At 38.0% G+C, this 20,764-nt stretch overlaps 1 protein-coding gene across 1 annotated transcript in view; it reads left to right on the forward strand.

Moving 5' to 3' along the window:
• The window catches only part of ATP9B (ATPase, class II, type 9B), a gene marked incomplete at its 5' end in the record, with an annotated part of 53,947 nt that extends 35,316 nt beyond the window's left edge, over window positions 1–18,631 (forward strand). The window contains 12 exons of the mRNA XM_008944672.1: window positions 419–589; window positions 2,380–2,478; window positions 5,003–5,092; window positions 8,643–8,787; window positions 9,119–9,183; window positions 9,628–9,783; window positions 9,940–10,004; window positions 11,220–11,328; window positions 13,933–13,990; window positions 14,666–14,869; window positions 17,222–17,254; window positions 18,026–18,631. Of these exons, the coding sequence (XP_008942920.1) occupies window positions 419–589; window positions 2,380–2,478; window positions 5,003–5,092; window positions 8,643–8,787; window positions 9,119–9,183; window positions 9,628–9,783; window positions 9,940–10,004; window positions 11,220–11,328; window positions 13,933–13,990; window positions 14,666–14,869; window positions 17,222–17,254; window positions 18,026–18,162 (1,332 nt within the window). The remainder of the gene's footprint in view (window positions 1–418; window positions 590–2,379; window positions 2,479–5,002; window positions 5,093–8,642; window positions 8,788–9,118; window positions 9,184–9,627; window positions 9,784–9,939; window positions 10,005–11,219; window positions 11,329–13,932; window positions 13,991–14,665; window positions 14,870–17,221; window positions 17,255–18,025) is intronic.
• Between the last annotated feature and the right edge of the window lie 2,133 nt (window positions 18,632–20,764).

Raw genomic sequence — 20,764 nt, forward strand, 5'->3', positions numbered from 1 at the left:
AAGGTGGCAAAGAAGAGGATTCATATTTAAAATATTAATAGGGATTGTTCTACAGTCATACACAGGATACTGTTTTGCATTATTATGTGACTGGACTGTTTTCCCAGAAGCTAGTATGTTAATTTTGACCTAAGAAAGCTACTTGTTCTCAAAGGGAAGTTCCTACTTAGATGCTGTGATGCCTAATTCCTCATAGTTCTTCAGAAGGCATTTTCTTGTGGCGATTTGTCGGAAAAAAAAACCTTATATAACATTTGGTGTAAAGTAAAATTCACTCTTTTAATCTTGTTCTTCATTAAAGGTATTTAAAGGCAAACATTTAGCCTAACTAAGCCCACATTATAATGGATTGGTAGACTGAATGTGTATTCTATGAGTCATAACAAACCCTTAAGTGATTTTGTGTTTGTGCAAACAGAGTCGATATAACCAAGCAAAATTAAGCATACATGATAGAAACCTGAAGGTTGCTCCTGTTGTAGAAAGTTTGGAGCGAGAAATGGAATTGCTCTGTCTCACTGGAGTAGAAGATCAGCTGCAAGCAGATGTTAGACCAACTCTTGAGATGCTAAGAAATGCTGGAATAAAGGTACTAAGCACATACTGCTGACATAACAGGTTATCATTTTATTAAGTTTTTTTAACAAGACATGTTATATTCACGTTCACTCAAAGTAAGAAATGTGCCAAGTGCTGAGCACATTCTGGGCATGAGCTATCAGAAGCAAGACATTGTTCCCATGTCCACCACAGGTTTCATTGATGGTAAGCTTATTTCATAGAAAAACTACCAGTGGATAAGTATCTGTGACTCAGAGTCATTTATCCCCTGACTGTCTACAATAAACTATCCTAGCTGACACTAAATGAGTTAGGCATGAGATTCGTATGGTAACAATGTTTTCAGGTTTGGCACTCAGGAGAAGCCTCAGCAGAGATTAAAAAGTGAATTGTTAGAACTAGAATTCAGAGCTGCCCTTGGAGTTTGTTCAAGTCATGTTAAAGGGACAGTGTCAAAAGCTTTGCACAGGAGGGTGTGCAGTGTTTTGTTCATAGGCAGGCTATGCTAGACAGCTCTCGATTGCACTTACAGAAGTAATACTTTTATCAGTAAGAGTTTTAAGTAAAGCTGTGAGCAATATCTGAGGAGAGAGGGCAAGATTACCTGTGTTTTGCTTGAACCAGAGTGCCAAACTGCACAGAAAAGGTGTGCTGGCTTTGCGTTGGTTGAGCTGAATCAGATACAATGTCTTTTTAGCCTGAGAAGGAGAGTAAATTATTTTGCATTGGAACAAGCCATGGGAAATCTCCTTTTACATGGGAGGAGTGGGAATGCATGGAGCTCTGCCTTGGGGCGAATCATGAGTCAGTTGAGAATTTATGCATTAGAATCCGTAGGCAGACTAATGTGGACAACATAGTGGTGGGTGTCTGCTACAGACTGCCTGATCAAGAAGTGTGAGAAGAGGCCTTCAGACAACTGGAGGAAGTCTCACATTCACACGTGCTGATCCTTGTGCTGAACTTTAATCACCCCCAGTATATGCTGAAAGGACAACACAGGAGGGCACAAGCAAATCAGGAGAATTTTGGAGTGCAATGACAATAATTCCCTAACACAGGTGGTTGAGGAGTCTACAAGGAGAGATGCTCTATTAGTCCTCATACTAACAAACAAGGAGGAACTGGACAAGGTTATGAAAGCTGTTTGAGGGGATGGCCTTGGCTACCCTCAGTAGTTACGAGAGGGTGGGTGATCGTTGTGGTCCCTTCCAACCCAGACAGATTCTGATTCTGTTTTAGCAGAGGACTTAGTAGTGTTGGCTTAGTGGTTGGACTTGATGATCTTAAAGGTCTCTTCCAGCCTAAAGGATTCTATGATTCTATGATCTTACTAATGTCTATAAATGAAGGGAGGGTGTGAAGAGGACAGAGCCAGGCGATTTCCGGTGAGGCGCATTTTGCTGACAGACATGGTCTCTCTTGTGGTTGTCTACATCCTCACTCTTTTGATCAAGATAGTATCAGGGCCATAGGGAAAGGCGTTTATGCTTTCACTGCAGTTCAGCTGTGACAGTGGGTTTCTCAAGAGTTTGACCTTATCTTCATGTACTTTGAGACATTAACCCTTACGAGAAGGGAAGATGAATGGATCTGCCTGAAGTAAAGACAGTTCTTTTCTGTTTTGTACATTATTGCAGTAAAAACTGCATTATTTTCCAAACCTCATTTATTGTTAAAAATGCACAAATTGGTTATATTTTCTCTGGTAATATAATCCCAGAAGGTACCAGAAAAAGGTTGGAGAGGGTCATTATTTAGATTTGGAGAACAGACACATTTATGTCTAATGGAGTAAATTTTTACATTATTTTGCAGATATGGATGTTAACAGGAGACAAACTGGAGACAGCAACTTGCATTGCAAAAAGTTCTCACTTAGTGTCTAGGACGCAAGATGTTCACATTTTTAGACCTGTAAGTATAGTTCAGATTTTTTTGTCAGTTCATCAGAGGGCAGCTAATAACAGTGTTGCTTTATTTGATCGGTAGTTGGCTGCTTGTTGAAAATTGATGGGTTGTTGTACTGAGTGCCATACTAATGGTCAAGAGTGTAGTACTTAGCGTGTTATTCAAGGATGTAGGATTACAAAGCATGGCTTCTCTTTAAGGGTGCTTGTTCCTAGATTTGTTGATGTGCTACAGAAATGTTTGTAGCTGTGTTCGTGTGACCCAGGTTCCACGTGTGTTTTGCACTCTTCACTCAGTACAATGGGTGTAGTAAGGTGCCTCTGAATAGTGATTGAGAATGGTCTGTGTGAGGTAGTGAGCCAATAAGAAAGTGTGTCCAGGAATTTAGGCTATCTGAATGTGCTTCTTGCTTGTTCAAGCTTTAGGCACAAGCAGAATTAACCCTGAATTGAACTGTAATGCCAATGTCCTCTGTGTAGACATAGTTCAAATCAGTCCAAGAAGATTTGAAATTTTCTAAATATCATTATATATATTTGCATTTTATTAACAGACTATTTAAGGACATTTTTAGAAAGGTAAACTGCATGTCTTTTTCTGTACGTTTTTATTATATTTGCATATCATCAGCTCTGCTGAAGCCAAACAAAAATAGATTTTCCAGAGGTTGATTGATGCTGTGTGATCAGACATAATATGTCTGTGTTTGTTCTGAATGAACCACTTGCACCTACAGAAATAATTATATGAATATAATTTACATGTAAATGTAGTTTCTTCTGAAGCATCAGAATGGCAAATTAGGCCCTGCAGACTACTATTTGCAATTAAATTATTAATGCTTCTGATAAAACTTCAGATCAATTTTTGTTGACCTTTCAATGTTGTAACACCACAAATTAAGTCTTCCTGAACAAAATCTATTTAGTTGAGTCAGATTTTTTAATTTTCATTAGCTCAGCTAGTAATAAAAGATCAGCATAAAACTGTTAACTTAAGAGTACAAAAAGTTTTAGATTAGTTAAAAAATGCTTTTATACAGAATTATTTCTGTGGCTGTGTTTGTTACAAAGAAGGAGCTTACAGGTTTAATGCACGAAAATATTCTAACATTTCTACATTAGTTATAAATTAGTAAATAAAAAAAATTTACTACTTTGGCTTCTCAAAAAATGCATTTTGTTTTTAACACTCTTCCTTTTTATTCTTAGAGGTCTCAACTTCTTCATTTTGTAACAAAATTAAGCGATATATTGTTCTAGAGGTATTTAGAAATTTCTAAGAAAACCAAAACTTCTGCTAGGTAAAAGGTAGAACAGAGAAGACAGTGACTGCTCATCAGTGTGCTCCAGCTGCTGAAGTCTCTGCATCTCTGTAGTGCAGAAAGTTTGTAACGGGCCAGTGCAATCCAGGGTTCCTAGCATCTGGCAGACAAGGAGCTTTCTCTTTACATGTTTAAATATGGGAAAGGAGGACAAAAATCCTGAATTGGTGCATGTGTATGGGTTTTCCTGGTTGAAGGTGCTCTTTCATGTAACTCGGATTTTTTGTGTCTTAGAGACCATCTGGAGGGTGAAATGTCTTTGGTCTGCATCTGATTCTGGGTAGTAGTGGCCCAAAGACAGAGCGTCACATTCCGTGTAATTAAGGCTCATATATTTTAAGAATTATTTAATCAAAGTGCTGAAAGAGACAAAATTAGAAGTGTAATCAGAATTTGTGTTTTATTCTGTGCTTGGAACTTTATCTTGCATGATAGCTCTAACATGCTGATTGATCTTTTACTGGGGGGGACACCAAACCACAAATGTGCCAGTCTCTTCAAAATCAGGTTATAATTTAACTTTTTCATTTTCTGTGTTCTAGCTTAAAATCTTCCAAAATCCATTTGATAACCTTTGACCATTTTTTGCATCTCATAGCTGAGCCTTTCTGAAGCAATAATTGTATAAATTAAAGAAAAAAATATCTATGCTGTAGTTCGTTTGTAGTGTGCCACTTGATCCTGCTTGCAAGATCCAAAAGGGTTGATACTAGTGAGCATTTTTGTGCCTTTTGAAATCTTGAAAATCTTTGAAAAATCTTTGAAATCTGCTTACCCAAACTGAAGGAACTGTTAATAAGAACATTTTGCATTATTTCAAGAACATATTTTGCTGGTTAATAAATAAAAGTTTCAGCGTTTGCTCGTTTCTTTGTCTATTTTTGTTTCTCTAGCCCTGCCAAGATGGAAAGACTCAGGCCAGATTGAATTTAAGATATTTTAATGTCATTTATTCATTAATCTTTTAGCCATGATCTACTTTGGTGATAAGCCAGTTAAGCTGACGGTATAATTTTCCTTGTTTAAGGATCACTTTTTTACTTCATAAGATTTAATGCTTGTAGTGATATCTCATGGGCTTGCACTGGGAGAAGACACTTGTTGAAGAACCAAGGCATTCTGAGTATTTCTCAAAACCCAGTTTATTTAGGCAGGTTTTTTTAAAGAATGTAACAAAATATTTTAAGTGAGTGTTTTTTACTGAAGGTTACTACCCGAGGAGAGGCTCACTTAGAACTAAATGCCTTTAGGAGGAAGCATGACTGTGCCTTGGTGATATCTGGGGACTCACTTGAGGTAAGAACTCTGTTTCTGTCAGTTACCTTTATGTATCCTTAGGTTCAAAAGGAGAAGTATAAGTGTCTTCATGGTCTTAAACTTTTTTCCAATATTTGCCCATACTTTTAAGTTGTCCTTGGACATACTTTCATTTTTCACTGAGTGCTAATGAGAGGATATATGGGCAGGTGTTAGGAGTTCTCTGGTCTCCTGTATGGTAACAGAATGGAATTTGAGTTTTTTTTTGAAAATGGAATTTTGCAGCATGCTCTAGTATTGTCTCTTCTCTTTATCTCAAAGCATGTTCTATCTAAATGAAAGAGAATGTCAGTTTAAAACAGTAAAGACAGAGTCAGGACAATGAGACTTTTTTTCTCCCAGAGGGATCCACACAGAATCAGAGAATGGTAAGGGTTGGAAGGCACCTCAGGAGATCATCTAATCCAACCCCCCTACTAAAGAAGGTTTACCTAGAGCAGGTTGCCCAGGACTGCATCCAGGCAGGTTTTGAATCTCTCCAGAGAAGATGACTTCACAATCTCTCTTGGCAGCCTGTTCCAATGCTCTGTCACACTCAAAGGAAAGAAGCTTTTGCTCATGTTCAGATGGAACCTCCTGTATTCCATATCATGCCTGTTGCTCCTTGTCCTGTTGCTGGCCTTAGCCTTTTGACACCCGTCCTTTAGATATTTACAAGCATTGATAAGATCCCCTCTGTCTTTTCCAGGCTAAACAGCCCCAGGTCTTTTAGCCTTTCCTCATCAGAGAGATGATCAGACCTCTCATTTTCTTCACAGCCTGTCCAGTAGTTCCCTGTCTCTCTTGAACTGGGGAGCCCAGAACTGGACACAGTTGTCCAGGCATGGCCTCACTAGGGCAGAGCAGAGGGGGAGGAGAACCTCCCTTGACCTGGTGGACATGCTTTTCTTAGTGCACCCCAGGATACCATGGACCTTCTAGACTATGAGGGCACATTGCTGGCTCATAGTTAACTTGTTATCCACTGGGAGTTCCAGGTCCTTCTCTGCAGAGCTGTTTTCCACCAGATCAACCCCTAACCTGTCCTGCACCATGGGGTTATTCCTCCCTCATCTCAGGACCCTACACTTGCCTTTGTTGAGCTTCATTGGATTCTCCTCTGCCCAACTTTCCAGCCTGCCCAGGTCTTGCTACTCCTCCCACTTTTGATGGATATATTGAGCAAGACCAGAGCCAGTAGTGACCCCCAAGGAACACTGCTAGTTACAGGCTCCAACTAGACTGCAGAGCTGAACTCTGTTGTTCACCCAGTTCTCAATCCACCTCACTGTCCACTCATCTAACCCACACTTCCTAACTTCCCTATGAGGATGTTATGGGAGACAATGCCAGGAGTCTCGCTGAAGTTGAGGTAGACAACAAACCACTGCTCTCCCCTTATTATCCCCAGCCAGTCACACCATCATAGAAGGCTATCAGATTGGTCAAGCATGATTTCCCCATGGTGAATTCATGCTCACCGCTCCTGATGACCTTCTTTTCCTCCACATCCTCCAGATGGCCTCCAGAATGAGCTGTTTCATCTCATTTCCAGGGATGGAGGTGAGGTTGACTGGCCTGTACTTTCCTGGGTCCTCCTTGTTGCCCATTTTGAAGACTGGAGCAACACTGGCTTTCTTTCAGTCCTCAGGAACCTCTCCTGTTCTCCATGACCTTTCAAAGATGATGGAGAGCAGATTAGCAATAACATCAGCCAGCTCCCTCAGTGTTTATGGGTGCATTCCATTGGGGCTCATGGATTTGTGGGTCTCCAGTTTACCTAACTGATCTCTAACCCGATCCTCCTCATTCAAGGGAGAGCCTGCCTTTCTCCAGACTTTCTCTCTTATCTCCGTGATCTGGGGTTCCTGAGGGGCATTCTTAGCAGTGAAGACTGAAGCAAAGGCTTCATGCAGTAACTCTGCCTCCCTGGTCACCCACCTCATTCAGCAGTGGGCCCACATTTTCCCTGGTCTTCCTTTTACTACTGATGTACTTGAAGCCCTTCTTGTCCTTGATGTCCCTTGCCAGATTTAATTCCAAGAGGGTCTTAGCCTTCCTCTTTAGCTCCCTGGATACTCTGACCTGTTCCTGTATTTCTCCCAGGTGGCCAGTCCCTTTTCCCACCTGCTGTATGCTTCCTCCTTCTGTGTGAGTTTTTTTTCCAGAAACTCCCTGCACATTCATGCAGGTCTCCTGCCTGCTTTGCTTAATTTGTTACTCATAGTTCTTGAGTTTCAAGGAAGTGGTGCTCAAATTGGATTGTGCTACCTTCTAGAGTCCTAACCCATGGGATTTCTCCGAGTAGGTCTTTGAAGAGGTCAGAGTTAGCTCTCTTTAAGTCCAGGGCTGCAATCTTATTGCCTTGCTTCTTCCATGCAGGAGCCTGAACTCCACCATCTCATGGTCAGTACAGCCAGGGCTGCCTCTAGTCTTCACATCCCCAGACAGTCCTCCTTTGTTTGCTAGTACAAGGTCCAGCAGCACTCCTTTCTTGTTGGCATCTCCACCACCTGTGCCAAAAAATTACCACTGGTGCTCTGCAGGAACCTCCTGGATTGTGTGTGCCTGTGTGTGTTGTCATTCCAGCAAATATCAGGATAGTTGAAGTCCCCATGAGAAGCAGGGCACATGATCATGAGGCTACTTTCATCTGTCTGTAGAAGACCTCATCGCTTTCCTCTTCCTGATCAGGTGGGCTGTAATAAACACCCACAACAGTGTCACCAATATAAGCCTGCCCCTTAATTCATACCCATAAGCTCTGAACTCTTCTTCATCCACCCCTAGGCAGAGCTTGACACCTTCCTGCTGCTCTCATGTGAAGAGCAACTCCACCACCTTGTCTTGCTGGCCTGTCTTTCCCAGAAGGTAACAGCTGCCCATGACAGCATTCAAGCCACACAAGCCATCCCACCATGTCTCTGTAACTGCAATGAGATCATGGCCCTGCAACCTCACTTAGGACTCTGATTCTTCCTGTGTATTCCCCATGCTCCATGTGTTGGTATAGGGGCATTTCAAAGAGGTATTCAAGCATGCATATTTCCCTAAAGGGGTGCAAGAAGATCCACCATAGCCATACGCTCTATTGAGGTGGTTGATCTTCTGGCTGTCACCTTGGAAGGCAGCTAAGGACCATTTGTCACTGCTCTGGTTGGCCTGGCTTATTCCCCAATTGGATGGGATGGTATCAGCATTGCCATCTTAGACTCCAACCCTGAGTCCTTCAGTTTAAAGCCTGCCTTACCAAATGGGCCAGCCTGCTGCCAGTGATTTCCTTACTTCCAGACAGGTGGATGCCATCCCTCCCTAAGAGGTTATAGTCATCAAACCATGTGCCATTGTTGTAAAACCTAAACCCCTTGAGAGGCACCAGACAGGTAGACAGAAATTAATACACGTTATATGTCTGTTTCTGGCTGCCCCCTGCAGCCAGATGTTGTGCAAGCAAAATTTCATAGAAGAATTTATGTGATGCTGTGTTTGTGTTAGATGACATATAGTAGTAGTTACTCATAAGTAAATGCGAGTGTATTTTCTTCCTTAGGTTTGTCTGAAGTATTATGAGCATGAATTTGTAGAGTTGGCTTGTCAGTGTCCTGCTGTAGTGTGCTGCCGATGTTCTCCCACCCAAAAAGCTCATATTGTGAAACTGTTACAGCACCACACTGGAAAACGCACGTGTGCAATAGGTAACTGATGGCACCATCTTCATTTGCAGTAGCAAAAAATCTGTAATAAACTAAAGTAGTAGATGGCACCATTGAGAAATAGTCAAAACAAAACCAAAGACTTTTTAGCAACAGCCAGGTAATACGTAGCTGTAGCAGAAAATGCCATTCCATGAGAAAGGTGTGGTTATCTCCTTTATTCCACAGGAAAAATTTCTGATTGCTGAAGTAATTAATCATAATCCATAGATTAATTGTAAGATTTTAAAGGTATATAAGAGGTTTCTAAAGTACTGTAAGGCCAGGTGAGTAAAACTTCTGAAGAGCTGAATATTGCAGTGACATTTTCCAGGTGATGGAGGAAATGATGTCAGCATGATCCAGGCAGCAGACTGTGGAATTGGAATTGAAGGCAAGGTAATGTTAACAGTTTCACTGTCAAATACATGCCACGTAGTATAGTAACAGGGGATTAGAAACTTTATTCATAAGGCAGTTGGGAATAAATAATTTCTAATTATAGTATATATTGTACGGTTATAAAAATCCTTAGTCTTTGAAGTAACGTTTCCTTTGTTTCTATGTCCTCTACCTTATATTTTTTAAAAAAGTAGAAAGCACTACAGTTAGTTCTGTGTAGCATTTACCTGAAAGAGGCAGGATAAGTGATTAAACTCAGTTTTTACAGCCACTGCATCTTAGAACCTGCACAGAAAGTTATCCTTTGTGTCTCACTGCAGGGCTGATTTCTGAAGCAGGAGCAAACTTGACATCTAAAATTAATTATCACTTAGAATTTTGACATTTGAAAGATATCTTTTGCACTAGGTTTCATATTTGGAATATTTTTGTTTGTTCTAGGAGGGAAAACAAGCTTCCCTAGCAGCTGACTTTTCTATCACACAGTTTAAACACATAGGTAGGCTGCTGATGGTACATGGTCGAAACAGTTACAAAAGATCAGCAGCACTTGGTCAATTTGTGATGCACCGAGGCCTTATTATTTCAACTATGCAGGTATTTAAAACTTTATTTTCTGAGTAGTTAAAAACACTATGTCTGTCTTTGAAATGTCACAAAATCTTAGCCAACCAGTATTGTTATTTTTTTATTTATTGTAATATTTTGTATATAGAATTATACTAAATATATGTAATTATCTGCTTTTTATAGGCTGTGTTTTCATCAGTCTTCTATTTTGCATCTGTTCCCTTGTACCAAGGATTCCTAATGGTAGGGTAAGTCAAAACCAACAGTTAAGGTATCTGGTAGTAAATGTAGCAAGCAAATTTGTTAAATAACATTATGTAGTTGGTGTCTGCCATCTTTTTCATACATGTATCATTGGTGTGCTACAAAACCTTGGAATGATTTACAAAGAAAACTCAAAACTAAATTTATTATGGACTATATGAGAGGGGAAGCCTCATTTATCAGTTCTCTGAAGAGAGGGATCTGCATTGCCTTAGAAGTAGATATTATATAACCTTTTCCACACGTGGTGTGAAAACGGTAGAGAAAATCTCCCAGACCAGTTTCAGTTGTTACACAGATTGCCATACAGTTCACAGTGAGAATTACAGATTTTTCTGTTAAAAATAGGATGGAGCTGCTGACTATGACATTTCCCCCAGGAGTGCACTACCCAAGTTTGCCACGCAGATTCCTGTTCAGGGGAATGTGTGTAAGTTTAGGACCACCCATGACTTGTTGCAGAAGCTACTTTAGTAGTATGGTTCCCCAAATAATACAACTGAGGGATATGCATATATTTGTGTTTGTCCCTATTCTCTGCCCCTTCTGTCTTAAGAGTTTATTTTTATACTCCTTGTAAATAACAACAACGTAAATCAATAGTAACTTAAATCACAGTCAACTTGAGGTCTGATTGCACCAGACTCTGCAAGGGCAAGCGATAGACCTCTCCAAAATGTTTATAAATAATTGCACTAGGTTCTAGGAAAGTACTTACTGACGTATACATCTGGGGGCTGTATACTAAAATCTGAAGTAATTTACAACGTTTGTAAGACTTTTGTTCATCCACCTACCTTTACCATGATGTCTGGAATATAGTGCTTGTTTTTTCTTCATTTTTCATGCCATTGCCTGTGGATGAATTTAAATATTAGGTCTTTGAACTGGTTATCCAAAAGGCAAGTGCACCATGAGAATGGTAAGAAATGATAAACCTGAGTGATACCTATATAGAATTTATTTACTAGCTTTGAACATATAAAAGTCCTCCCTGTAACTTCTCATGACTAGCAGCTCTCAGAAGCACAGGAGTACGTTGCATGTGTAAAGCAATAATGGTAAGCTGCCTCAGTACTGGATAGAAGAACCAGTTTAATTCAACTTAAATTAAAAAAAAAAAAGAATTTAACTCAGTAGATCAGTTTAAAATCCTATAATACAAAAGTGTCAATTTATGCGTTTTCCATTTCACCTAGGTATGCAACCATATATACCATGTTTCCAGTCTTCTCTCTGGTGTTGGATCAGGATGTGAAGCCAGAAATGGCATTGCTATATCCAGAACTTTATAAGGATCTCACAAAGGTATGAATGTCCTCAGTGCTCAGATACAAACCCTGAAATCTCCAGTATGCAAAACTGGGCTTCTTACAATCGTCTTCTGAAGATATTCCACACAAGACAGATGCACAACTAACATAATGCAGACTTTGATGCTATGAAAATGATACCAGATGTTCCACTCAGTTTTATTAGTACATGTTAAGTCACCAGTGGTTGGACTGAAATAACTGAAACATGAAGAAATGTAGATGTTGAAGTTGCTTTCAGTCTGGCCTCAGGTTCTCTGATATGAAGTTATTTATTCTTACCTTTTTCACAGCTCCTTTATATCTGGTAAACTATTGTATAGATTATTTTTTTGTCCCCAGCCTCCAGAAATCACTGTTGACCTCTCCAAAAGCTCACTTTCTTTAAATAACAGATACTGATAACTGCTATATCTTAACTGAATCATTTGTAGATACTGCTTTCCATGTGTTTGCACAAATGAAAGTGTATGATTTCTTCACTTGCAAGATTCTGTTTTCATAGGTTTTTTGAAAAGTACTTCTGCTCCATCATAAAACTGACACCTGTAAAAGTTACAATCCAAGGCAGAAACAGATAGTCTTTTTAGGAATAGTGGATTCTTTGAAGATGTGTCTAAAAGTTCAAAAGCAGACAGTAGTCAGAGAGTCCAGCATCTTTTGTCTTTTTAATTGTAGTGAATTGCCTGTTAGCTATGTCAGTCTGGGAGAGTTTTTTCTCATCTCTTGGAGATTGTGATTCTCTCTTTCTTCTCGTCAAAATCTTTAAAGTTTCTTTGTGAGATTGCAGCCTATGATTAATCTCAGAGAAGCATGGCCTTATGTCTGCTAAAGGAGTTGTAAGCTTGCCTGTGGAAACCTGCTGATTGAACTTGGAAGTATCTTATTTCCAAAGACAAGTTAACCTGTACTTGGAAACTCCCCAGGATGGGTAGATGAACACAGGCTAAGTTTTTTTGTTTAGGCTTAAATGACAGTCCTTGGAGATGTTAAATCCCTGCCTTTCCCAGCTTATGTTGCACCCCTACGAATATTAAATAATCAGAATTGAAGTAACTCCCTTCAGAAGGAAAATTAAAAAAAAAGAGTGAATGTGGAGAAACTGCAGAGTATAGTTCAGTGTGTTGTGGGGCAGATGATCAGTCAATGATTGTGGTTGAGGATGAGTAGTGCAAAAAGTTATTTGTGGTACGTCTGACTTCAGCATTACAAGGTAATCTTACTATGAGTGTTTCTCACAGCAGTTTATGAGCGCGCTGCCTTTGGCACGACGCTGTGAAGCCTGCCTATTTCTGCACATTGTTTTTCAAACTATGGGCTCTAAATGCAAATCTCTGCCAATGCTGTTCAGCTACTGTTACTCAAACACATGTTGATGTGGACTGTAATTGTATTCCTAGGAATTGGTTTCTTTTCTGGGATATGCTAGTGATGAAAACACTTTTTAGATTTGTTACAAATCAGACACATTGGCACAACTCATTAACAGAGTCTTGCTCCAGTGCAAGGAGAAGAGAAAATGAGCAAGGTTCAGAGAGACTGGTGTGGCCACACACCCCGGAGGACACAGTGATTCAGTGTTACTGTTACTGTGGCTCTTACAGAGTTATGGATAGAAAAGCTGATGAACATTTGAAAGGAAGTATAAGAGGGTACCCTGCTTTCATCTGAAAATGATTCAAAGCCTGTTGTGCAGCATTCCCTAGAGGCTCAGGAGTGCCTTACCATAAAGGTGAACCAGGACTCAAACTCATTCTTATTTCACAAATCTCTTAAATTGAGAGCTGTGGTCAAAGTTGGAGCAGTGTCCAGTACTCAAAGGAAGATCTGTAGGCCCTCATTGGAGAAAAAAAATTCTAATGTTTCTTTGTGCTCATACAAGAACTTTTCCCCCACATGTTCAGTCTGTCACCAACATTCTAGACCATATACAGAATTATGAAAATGTCTTTAGCACCTTGCTTGTACCCTTTCAGCTCTGCATATTTTCTAGCATATTTCATCGGTGCCCTCACAGAATGCAAGTCTGTTTACAGACTTTGATCTTTGATTTCTGCATGTTTTAATTTATAACATTCATGATGAGAAGATTTTAAATACTTGTTAATAGTTACTTGCTGAAAACTTATAGTAGTCATATGCTTATTCTATGAATGCAAATAGTTTATCCAGCATTTTGAAGTGACTAGTAACTACACTTTTGCTTGAGGTTTAGATCAGTAGGTGTACAATGCTATTTTTCTTGAAGTCTGCATTTTACAAAAGAGACATAAAAAATTTTAAATAAAAAATTAACTAATTTTACTGTCATTATCCTTCTGAAAACCATCCAGAATATTGCAAGCTAAAGTATCTTTGCTGTTTAAGGCCGTAACTGTCCTACCTGCAGATTTAGATTTTGTGTGATTTCTATACAAGTTTGCAATGAAGAATCATGAAAACAAGTAGAAGCTTTTTAGCCTGTCTCACTTCAGAGACTGCTTATTTTACCTGTAAAATGTATCTCTAGTGATTAACTATTAAAAATATATGAACTGAGTAATATATGTTTTTTTTTTTAAAGTAGTGTTTAATTGTCCTCTCACTTTTTTTCCCTTAGGGGAGATCTTTGTCATTTAAGACCTTCCTCATCTGGGTTTTAATCAGTATTTACCAAGGTAAAAGAGAATCCTAATTTTACTGCACTGAGAATTTTTTGCCTGCTATTAGCAATATTGTTTTTCATCTGCAGGTTGAATTCCCGAAGCTTAACATTTCATCAGCAGTTATACGTATTGCTTTCTGTTTATCTGGTAAATGGATATGGCTGTGGTAGCCAGGCCTCCTCAAAACACAGCGTGGATTGGTATTCTGATTGGTGCATGTCGCCGGGAAAAGGGACATGTTTTTAATTAAATGCTAATCCAGAAAAATTTTAATGAGCGGTTATCACATCGCATATATTTACACAGCAGTTCTCTTTCATGGAATGACAGAAATTCTGCTGAAGAAATCTGAATTGTGTAATCAGTTAAAAGTAATTACACTTTCAGCAATATCTCATTTATTTGTAGCACTTGACAAAATGATGTTAAGTAACAATTGATCAGTTATATTGCACTAAAAGGTGAAATTTTCTAATAGTTTTATATCTTTACAGGTTTACTTTATTTCACATGCACAAAGTAGAGTAAATATCAGTTCTGTCCTTTTAGAAAGATGAATTTACCTTATAAAAAAATACTAGGCAAGTGTTCAAAATAAGCAATCAAATGTTCAGTCTGCAGTTGTAAAAACTAGTACACTGAAATTTCATTGCACAGTCTATTGTTAATTTTGTTTGCCTTTCCTAGGTGGTATTCTGATGTATGGAGCCCTGCTGCTTTTTGAATCTGAATTTGTGCACGTTGTTGCCATTTCCTTCACTGCCCTAATCTTGACTGAGCTCTTGATGGTTGCACTGACCATACGAACGTGGCACTGGTTAATGGTGGTGGCTGAATTCCTCAGTCTTGGCTGCTATGTGGCCTCTCTTGCATTTCTAAATGAATACTTTGGTAAGTAACAGTATTTCAGCAAAGAACTGTGCTTTATATTTTTAATAGTTTGTCCCTCATTTTTAAAGTTAAGAATAGGTGATGTTATGCTTTGTAAAATGCAGCTTTCTCAGTGAGAAACATGACTGGGTTGCAATTAGGCTTCATTAATGTTGGGTTAAAATACTGTCTTAGCATTTTCTCCTAAAGTTTGACAATCTTTGTTCTTGTTCATATGATTCACCTAAATGATAAACTGTACTCAAACCACACATACTTTTCCCATCCTTGATCTGATCTTGACAGTCCGAACTGCATAACTTAAATGGGCTTTGAAATTTGTGTTGCTGGGATTGACATGATTTTAAAAAATCAGGGCTTTTCACTGAGTTGATGTATTATTTTGTATGCCAGACCAAGTGGACCTCATTAGATCTAACCCACAAACTTAAAATTTGAGCTGAAGTATTGCCAGAGAGTGAGGCAGAAGGCCATTAGAGTAGATACTTTATGTAAGAATCATAATTTCATAATTATATTAAGTTTCTATTAAGCTGGCTTTGCTTTAAATTGCAGTATTCCATACTGTGTCTTAAGGTTCTGATTGCTCATTGTTCATAAAATGCAAGAACATATTTTAACTGCGAATCTTAACGGTCAAGGGATCTGGGCATCAAACTGATACATATTTCTTTTTATATCAAATTATCCTTCAGTAAAAACAACTCAGTGTGATTCTGCAAATATAACTTTTAAGGAAATCTATATATAAGTTTTACCTCCCTGGGAGTACTCTCCAGGAGTTTATGAGTAAGGAGTTGTCCTTCTTCAACTGTCACTTCTCATAGCAGAATTAAATGTTCTGTGGCAGTTTCTAGGAGTCTCACAGTTTGCTTTCACTCTTTCATGTCCCAAGTGTTCAACACTAGCATAGTGTTATTTACATTATGTAACTATTTTTTACTCAGTAAAAGTTTCACTGCCTGTCCCAGATGTTCTGTTACTTCACGTATTTCTCAAATTTTAATGAAGAAACAACCCTGCTAGGCTTGGTACTTATATTGTACATGATTTCTTATTTGCCACAGAACCTTTTTGTTTTCTCTGACACTGGTGCACAGACTCTTTAATAGAGATTATTGGGTTGATTCCTGAATCTCCACAGCCAGATTACAGAGGAAAGAAACAAGCAAGAACAGATACAGATCTTTGTAAGTCTTTAGTATTGGTGACAGCCAGTCCTTCCATCCTTTGTAGGTGTTGTTCAGAGAGAAAAAAACTTTAGGTAGTGTTCACAGATGTGTCAGAACTGCCGGCACTTTTCTTGCAAAGCTGTCCACAAACAGGAGTGCTTTACCATCCTGATGCATTTGCTGCACGAGTCCAGACAGCTGAGTATGGAAATAGTTGCGTGGCTTCTTGCAGCCTGGAGCCTGGGGACTTCACTTGTGTATTTCTCATCCCTAAGGGTACTAGAAAGGGCTGCAGTTTCATGGGCTGTAGTAAAGATGTATTTTACTGTGTGATATTCATCAGCTGATCTGAGAAAATGCATTTCAGTTAGGCTCACTTCTACTTAATGCTCTACTCTTAATCTGTCACATTGTAACTGGGGGAGGGAGCCTTTTTGTGTGCATGAAAGATAAATCTAAGTGATGGTTTACGGTTCAAGGTGTAGCACAGTTTCCATGTGCCAGGGAAGACAATCCAACACGATAGTTCCTGACTTCATTGCCAAATAAGCTGCTTCTTTCAATGATGTTACTTCTATGCATTATCTCATAAACTCTCAAATTAGACAAAAATATTTGATACTGCTTTACAGCTCTGACTCATGAAAGTAAATCAATTTTTAGGTTTCTGAGTTAATGGCACATGATGGCCTCATTGGGCATGTCTCTATGATATGTCACATAGGTTGTGGTGTATGGCTAAGCGGGCTTAGGTTAAAACTGTGTAACAAGTTTACATGTTGAAATCTAATATACAAAGTACTTCTCATGAGTAAAGTTGGAGCAGTAAAGTATTTCTTTACTGCATTTTCTGAAGTGAATTTTCACTGACAATAGAACAGTTCTGATCAAGTTGTTTATACAGTAAATTATACCTTCAAGTCAAATGTAAGAAAACTTTGTAACTACTTAAAATCTTAAATGACCAAATATAAAATCTCTACATACTCAAAATGAGTTGGTTTCTTGTCTGTTTAAGATATTCTGATTTTCCTGTGAAGGGCAATAATATTCCACTTAATACTACTAACATCTTTTTCATTTCCTCATTTGTTTAGCTAATCTGTTTGGTTATTTTTTTCATGTAACTTTTGTATTTTCTGTAAATCTATCCTTTTCATTCTCCCTTTTTGTGAAACAGGTATAGGCAGAGTGTCTTTTGGAGCTTTCTTAGGTAGGTGAATTTTAAGTTTTCTTGAAGTTTTTTTTTTAAAGAGCTTTAGAAACTTATTAAAGAGTAGTAAATTATTTAATAGAAAAACCACAGTTCCTCAGGTTACCTGAGTTCTGGGATCTTTTCTTGTTAATTAGGTATGACCTGACCATCACAAAAAATGTCCAAAAATTTCAGAAGCAAGTGTAGTTCTGTTGCCATTCTTGTTAGTTTTTGTCACAAAAAAAAAAAAAAGGCTTTTCAGTATGGCTTGTTGCAATATCACTACATTGTTTTCACTTTATTTTTTTGGGTTCTAATTTAATCTCTTAAACTGTTGTACCTGTTTCCAAGAAAAATAATCTGAATATGGAATAAAGGATCCAAAACAGTAGCAGAATTTTTGGTTGGGAACTTGTATTATGGTGGGTAAAAATCATTCTTACTAGTAAAAAAAAAATAAACTGCCTTAACTTTTATTGTAAGAAAGTCATGATTTTAAACTGAAATTCTGTTTCCCCTAAAATTATTTTGTGCTGTAAAACAGTGTAGGGACCATAAAGGAACTCTAAAGTTTCTGTCCAAAGAAAATAGTTGGCAAAACCAAAATGCTGAGCTTAACTTTGTTTTTTGTTACACACGCACCCCTTTTTCTTTTATTAATTTTGCATGGTCTTGAACAGTATCATGAGCAAACAATTGAGAGCTTTATGGACTTTGCACTATGGAAATTTAGGTTTCCATGTTACCTGCTCCCATCACTTATTTTCCCTTTTTTTTTTGTTCCTGCAGATGTTGCCTTTATCACAACTGTGACCTTCCTGTGGAAAGTGTCAGCAATCACTGTTGTAAGCTGTCTTCCACTTTACATTCTCAAGTACTTGAAGCGCAAATTTTCTCCTCCAAGTTACTCCAAGCTTACCTCGTAAATTAATTATATTCCTCCAGTTTTTCAGTCACACCAGTCTGCAGATTGCACATTCACTGTGCTTTTGGTCTATGGGTTTATGTTGGACTAAAGAGATTTTTAAAAAAATCGAAAGTGGTAGAGTGAATAGAGCACAAAAAGAGGAGGAAACATCTGACAAGTACAATAACACAGAAGTAGACTAACAAGACTATCAGATAAACTAAGTTTCTTCATGACATTTGGGTTTGTTTTTTTTTTTACTTTTGGTTAGTATGATTATAAAATAAAACTGAATTGAGTTTGATTTGACAGTGCTTCTGTATGGTTTCATTGCTGTTGTAAAGGATTTTTTCCCTACTGTAAAGGATTTTTTCCTACTGTACTAATCTTCTGCAAATTGAAAGTTTCGTTAGTACGTAACTTCCCATCTTTAATTATTACATAACTTCCTAATTCAGGTCCCTTCTTTTAATGTTTATATATGGAAAAGTTCATTTGTCCATACTTACTATAACAGACCTAATACCTGTAAATGCCCGTGTCTGTATTAGCAGCTAACTGTTACTCCTCATCAGGCATTGAGTAATATGCACTATCTGAATTATAAACAGACGTCTGCATAGCACAGTATTATTTTAGGAGCTGTTGTCGTATTCTGTACTCTCCATTTCTGGCACCAGTAAATTATAGACCTGTGATGCTGACAGCAGTTCTTTAAATGCACATTACAGCTAGGTTGCACAAAAGCTGTTTAAAAATCAAATGATAAATTCTGTACATAATTCCACTGCACCGATGGATCTGTACAGGTATCAAAGACATGGCTGCTCAGTAAATATGTTTAAAAATTCTTATTCATTTTGTATTTGTAAAACTGCAAATAGTGTGAAAGTACGTTTCTATATATGAGAAGTCCAGTAAACCTTGTATTAGCTAATATGTTTAAATTGCCTTGTAATCTGTTTACTTAGGTTACTCAGGTAAAAGAAAATAAGATGAACACAAGAACATTATGGTAGGAAAACCTATCATCTTCCAAACTGTCAATGTTATGTTTTTATAATTTAGTTTGTGTGCAAACCTGTTACAAAAAAAAAAAATCAAGACATTTTTGCTTGTTGTAAACTTCCAGAGTTGAGTATCTTGGCTGAGTTACGACACTTAACAGTGGATGAAGATTTGTTCCACAAACTCTTATATTCTGATACAATCTGAAGGTCCAAATCTTGCATACTGTACTGGGAAGTGGGATATATTATTTTAGTTTTCCATTGTGATATAACTTTGCTTTCTCAAGAAGTACATATAATTAATTTGGCATAGTCTACTACCAGTGGAATCATCCATGCTTTATTTATTAAATATTTATGTGTGTTTTTACAAGACACTTAATATGGATGTCATTTTTATGTTTGACCGTATGCCTTTACAACATAATTCCTTTAGTCTCCTACAACTTTGCCTTTATGTCATTACTATATGGGTTGAGTAAATACTTAAGTGATAAATATAACTACTTCCTGGGAGAGCAGAGGAGACTGCTGCAGAAGTCTTTGGACTCCACTCCAGTAATTTTTGGTTTGAAAGTTTTTCCTACTGGCTATTTATCTGCCTTTTTTTTTTCTTTTTCATTCCTCATTATAGAAGCAATAAAGCCTAATTTCTACCAAATATTATTAATGGTATATATATTAAATAAACTACTGAAGTGGTGTTTCTTTTAATTGCATAACATAGCAGACTAGTTTGCTCCGTCCCTGTGTAAAATCACTTCTGTAGAACTCCCACAAGATGTCACTGTTCTTGCACACTAGCAGAAGCCTTTCTTCATTTCTTCAGGTTTTGGCAAGATACTCTTGGGTTATATTTTCAATTAAGTCCTGTGATGATTTTGCTGCTGACTTGCTTTAATTTTCTATATTTCCTCAGTGCTATTTACTTGGAATCAATTAAGTCACCAGTGTGCAGTTGTTCTGAAATGTTTGTGATGTTTTCTTCAAACCTTTTTGTCATACACATTGTGAGCTTGCAAGGACATGCATAAGATTCAGTAGATAAGCAAAAGCTTAGAGCTGATCTTCATCTATACATCACATCTTTAGCATTTGGCAAAAAATGAGGAAAAAAACAGATATCAAGCTAGCAGTATGAAAGTGAGAGTGTTACCAGAATACGGTCGTACCCATCTGTACGGGATTTGTAGCGTACGGCTATTAATCCTTGTTAAAGCTGTGAGGTTAGTGGGATGGCAGATATCTAGATCCTGCACACAGCTACAAGCCTTCCAAAAGTGGAGTGCCTGCTTTCTTAGAGTATTTCCAATATACTGCAGAGGTCTTGTTTCAGCTGGCACTTTAAGACTGCAGAAGTCTGATTCAGGTGACTTGCGTTGCTTTTGAGGTTTAGTTGCTGCAAAACTATACGTACTGGGAAAGTGCTTTCTATACATTCATGTCACTCAGCTGCAGCCCAGCAAAGGGGTAGCACTACAATATTACAGTGGTTTACAGATAATATCAGTACAAAAATTAAGTATTGTAATATGACATCTTCCAGCAGAAAGATTTGATGTATTGTGGATTTCAGTACAAAGTGAGCCATCACAGTCCCTGGCTCTCAAA

Source organism: Merops nubicus, unplaced genomic scaffold (assembly GCF_000691845.1).
Source record: "Merops nubicus isolate BGI_N331 unplaced genomic scaffold, ASM69184v1 scaffold5057, whole genome shotgun sequence".
Taxonomy (NCBI): domain Eukaryota; kingdom Metazoa; phylum Chordata; class Aves; order Coraciiformes; family Meropidae; genus Merops; species Merops nubicus.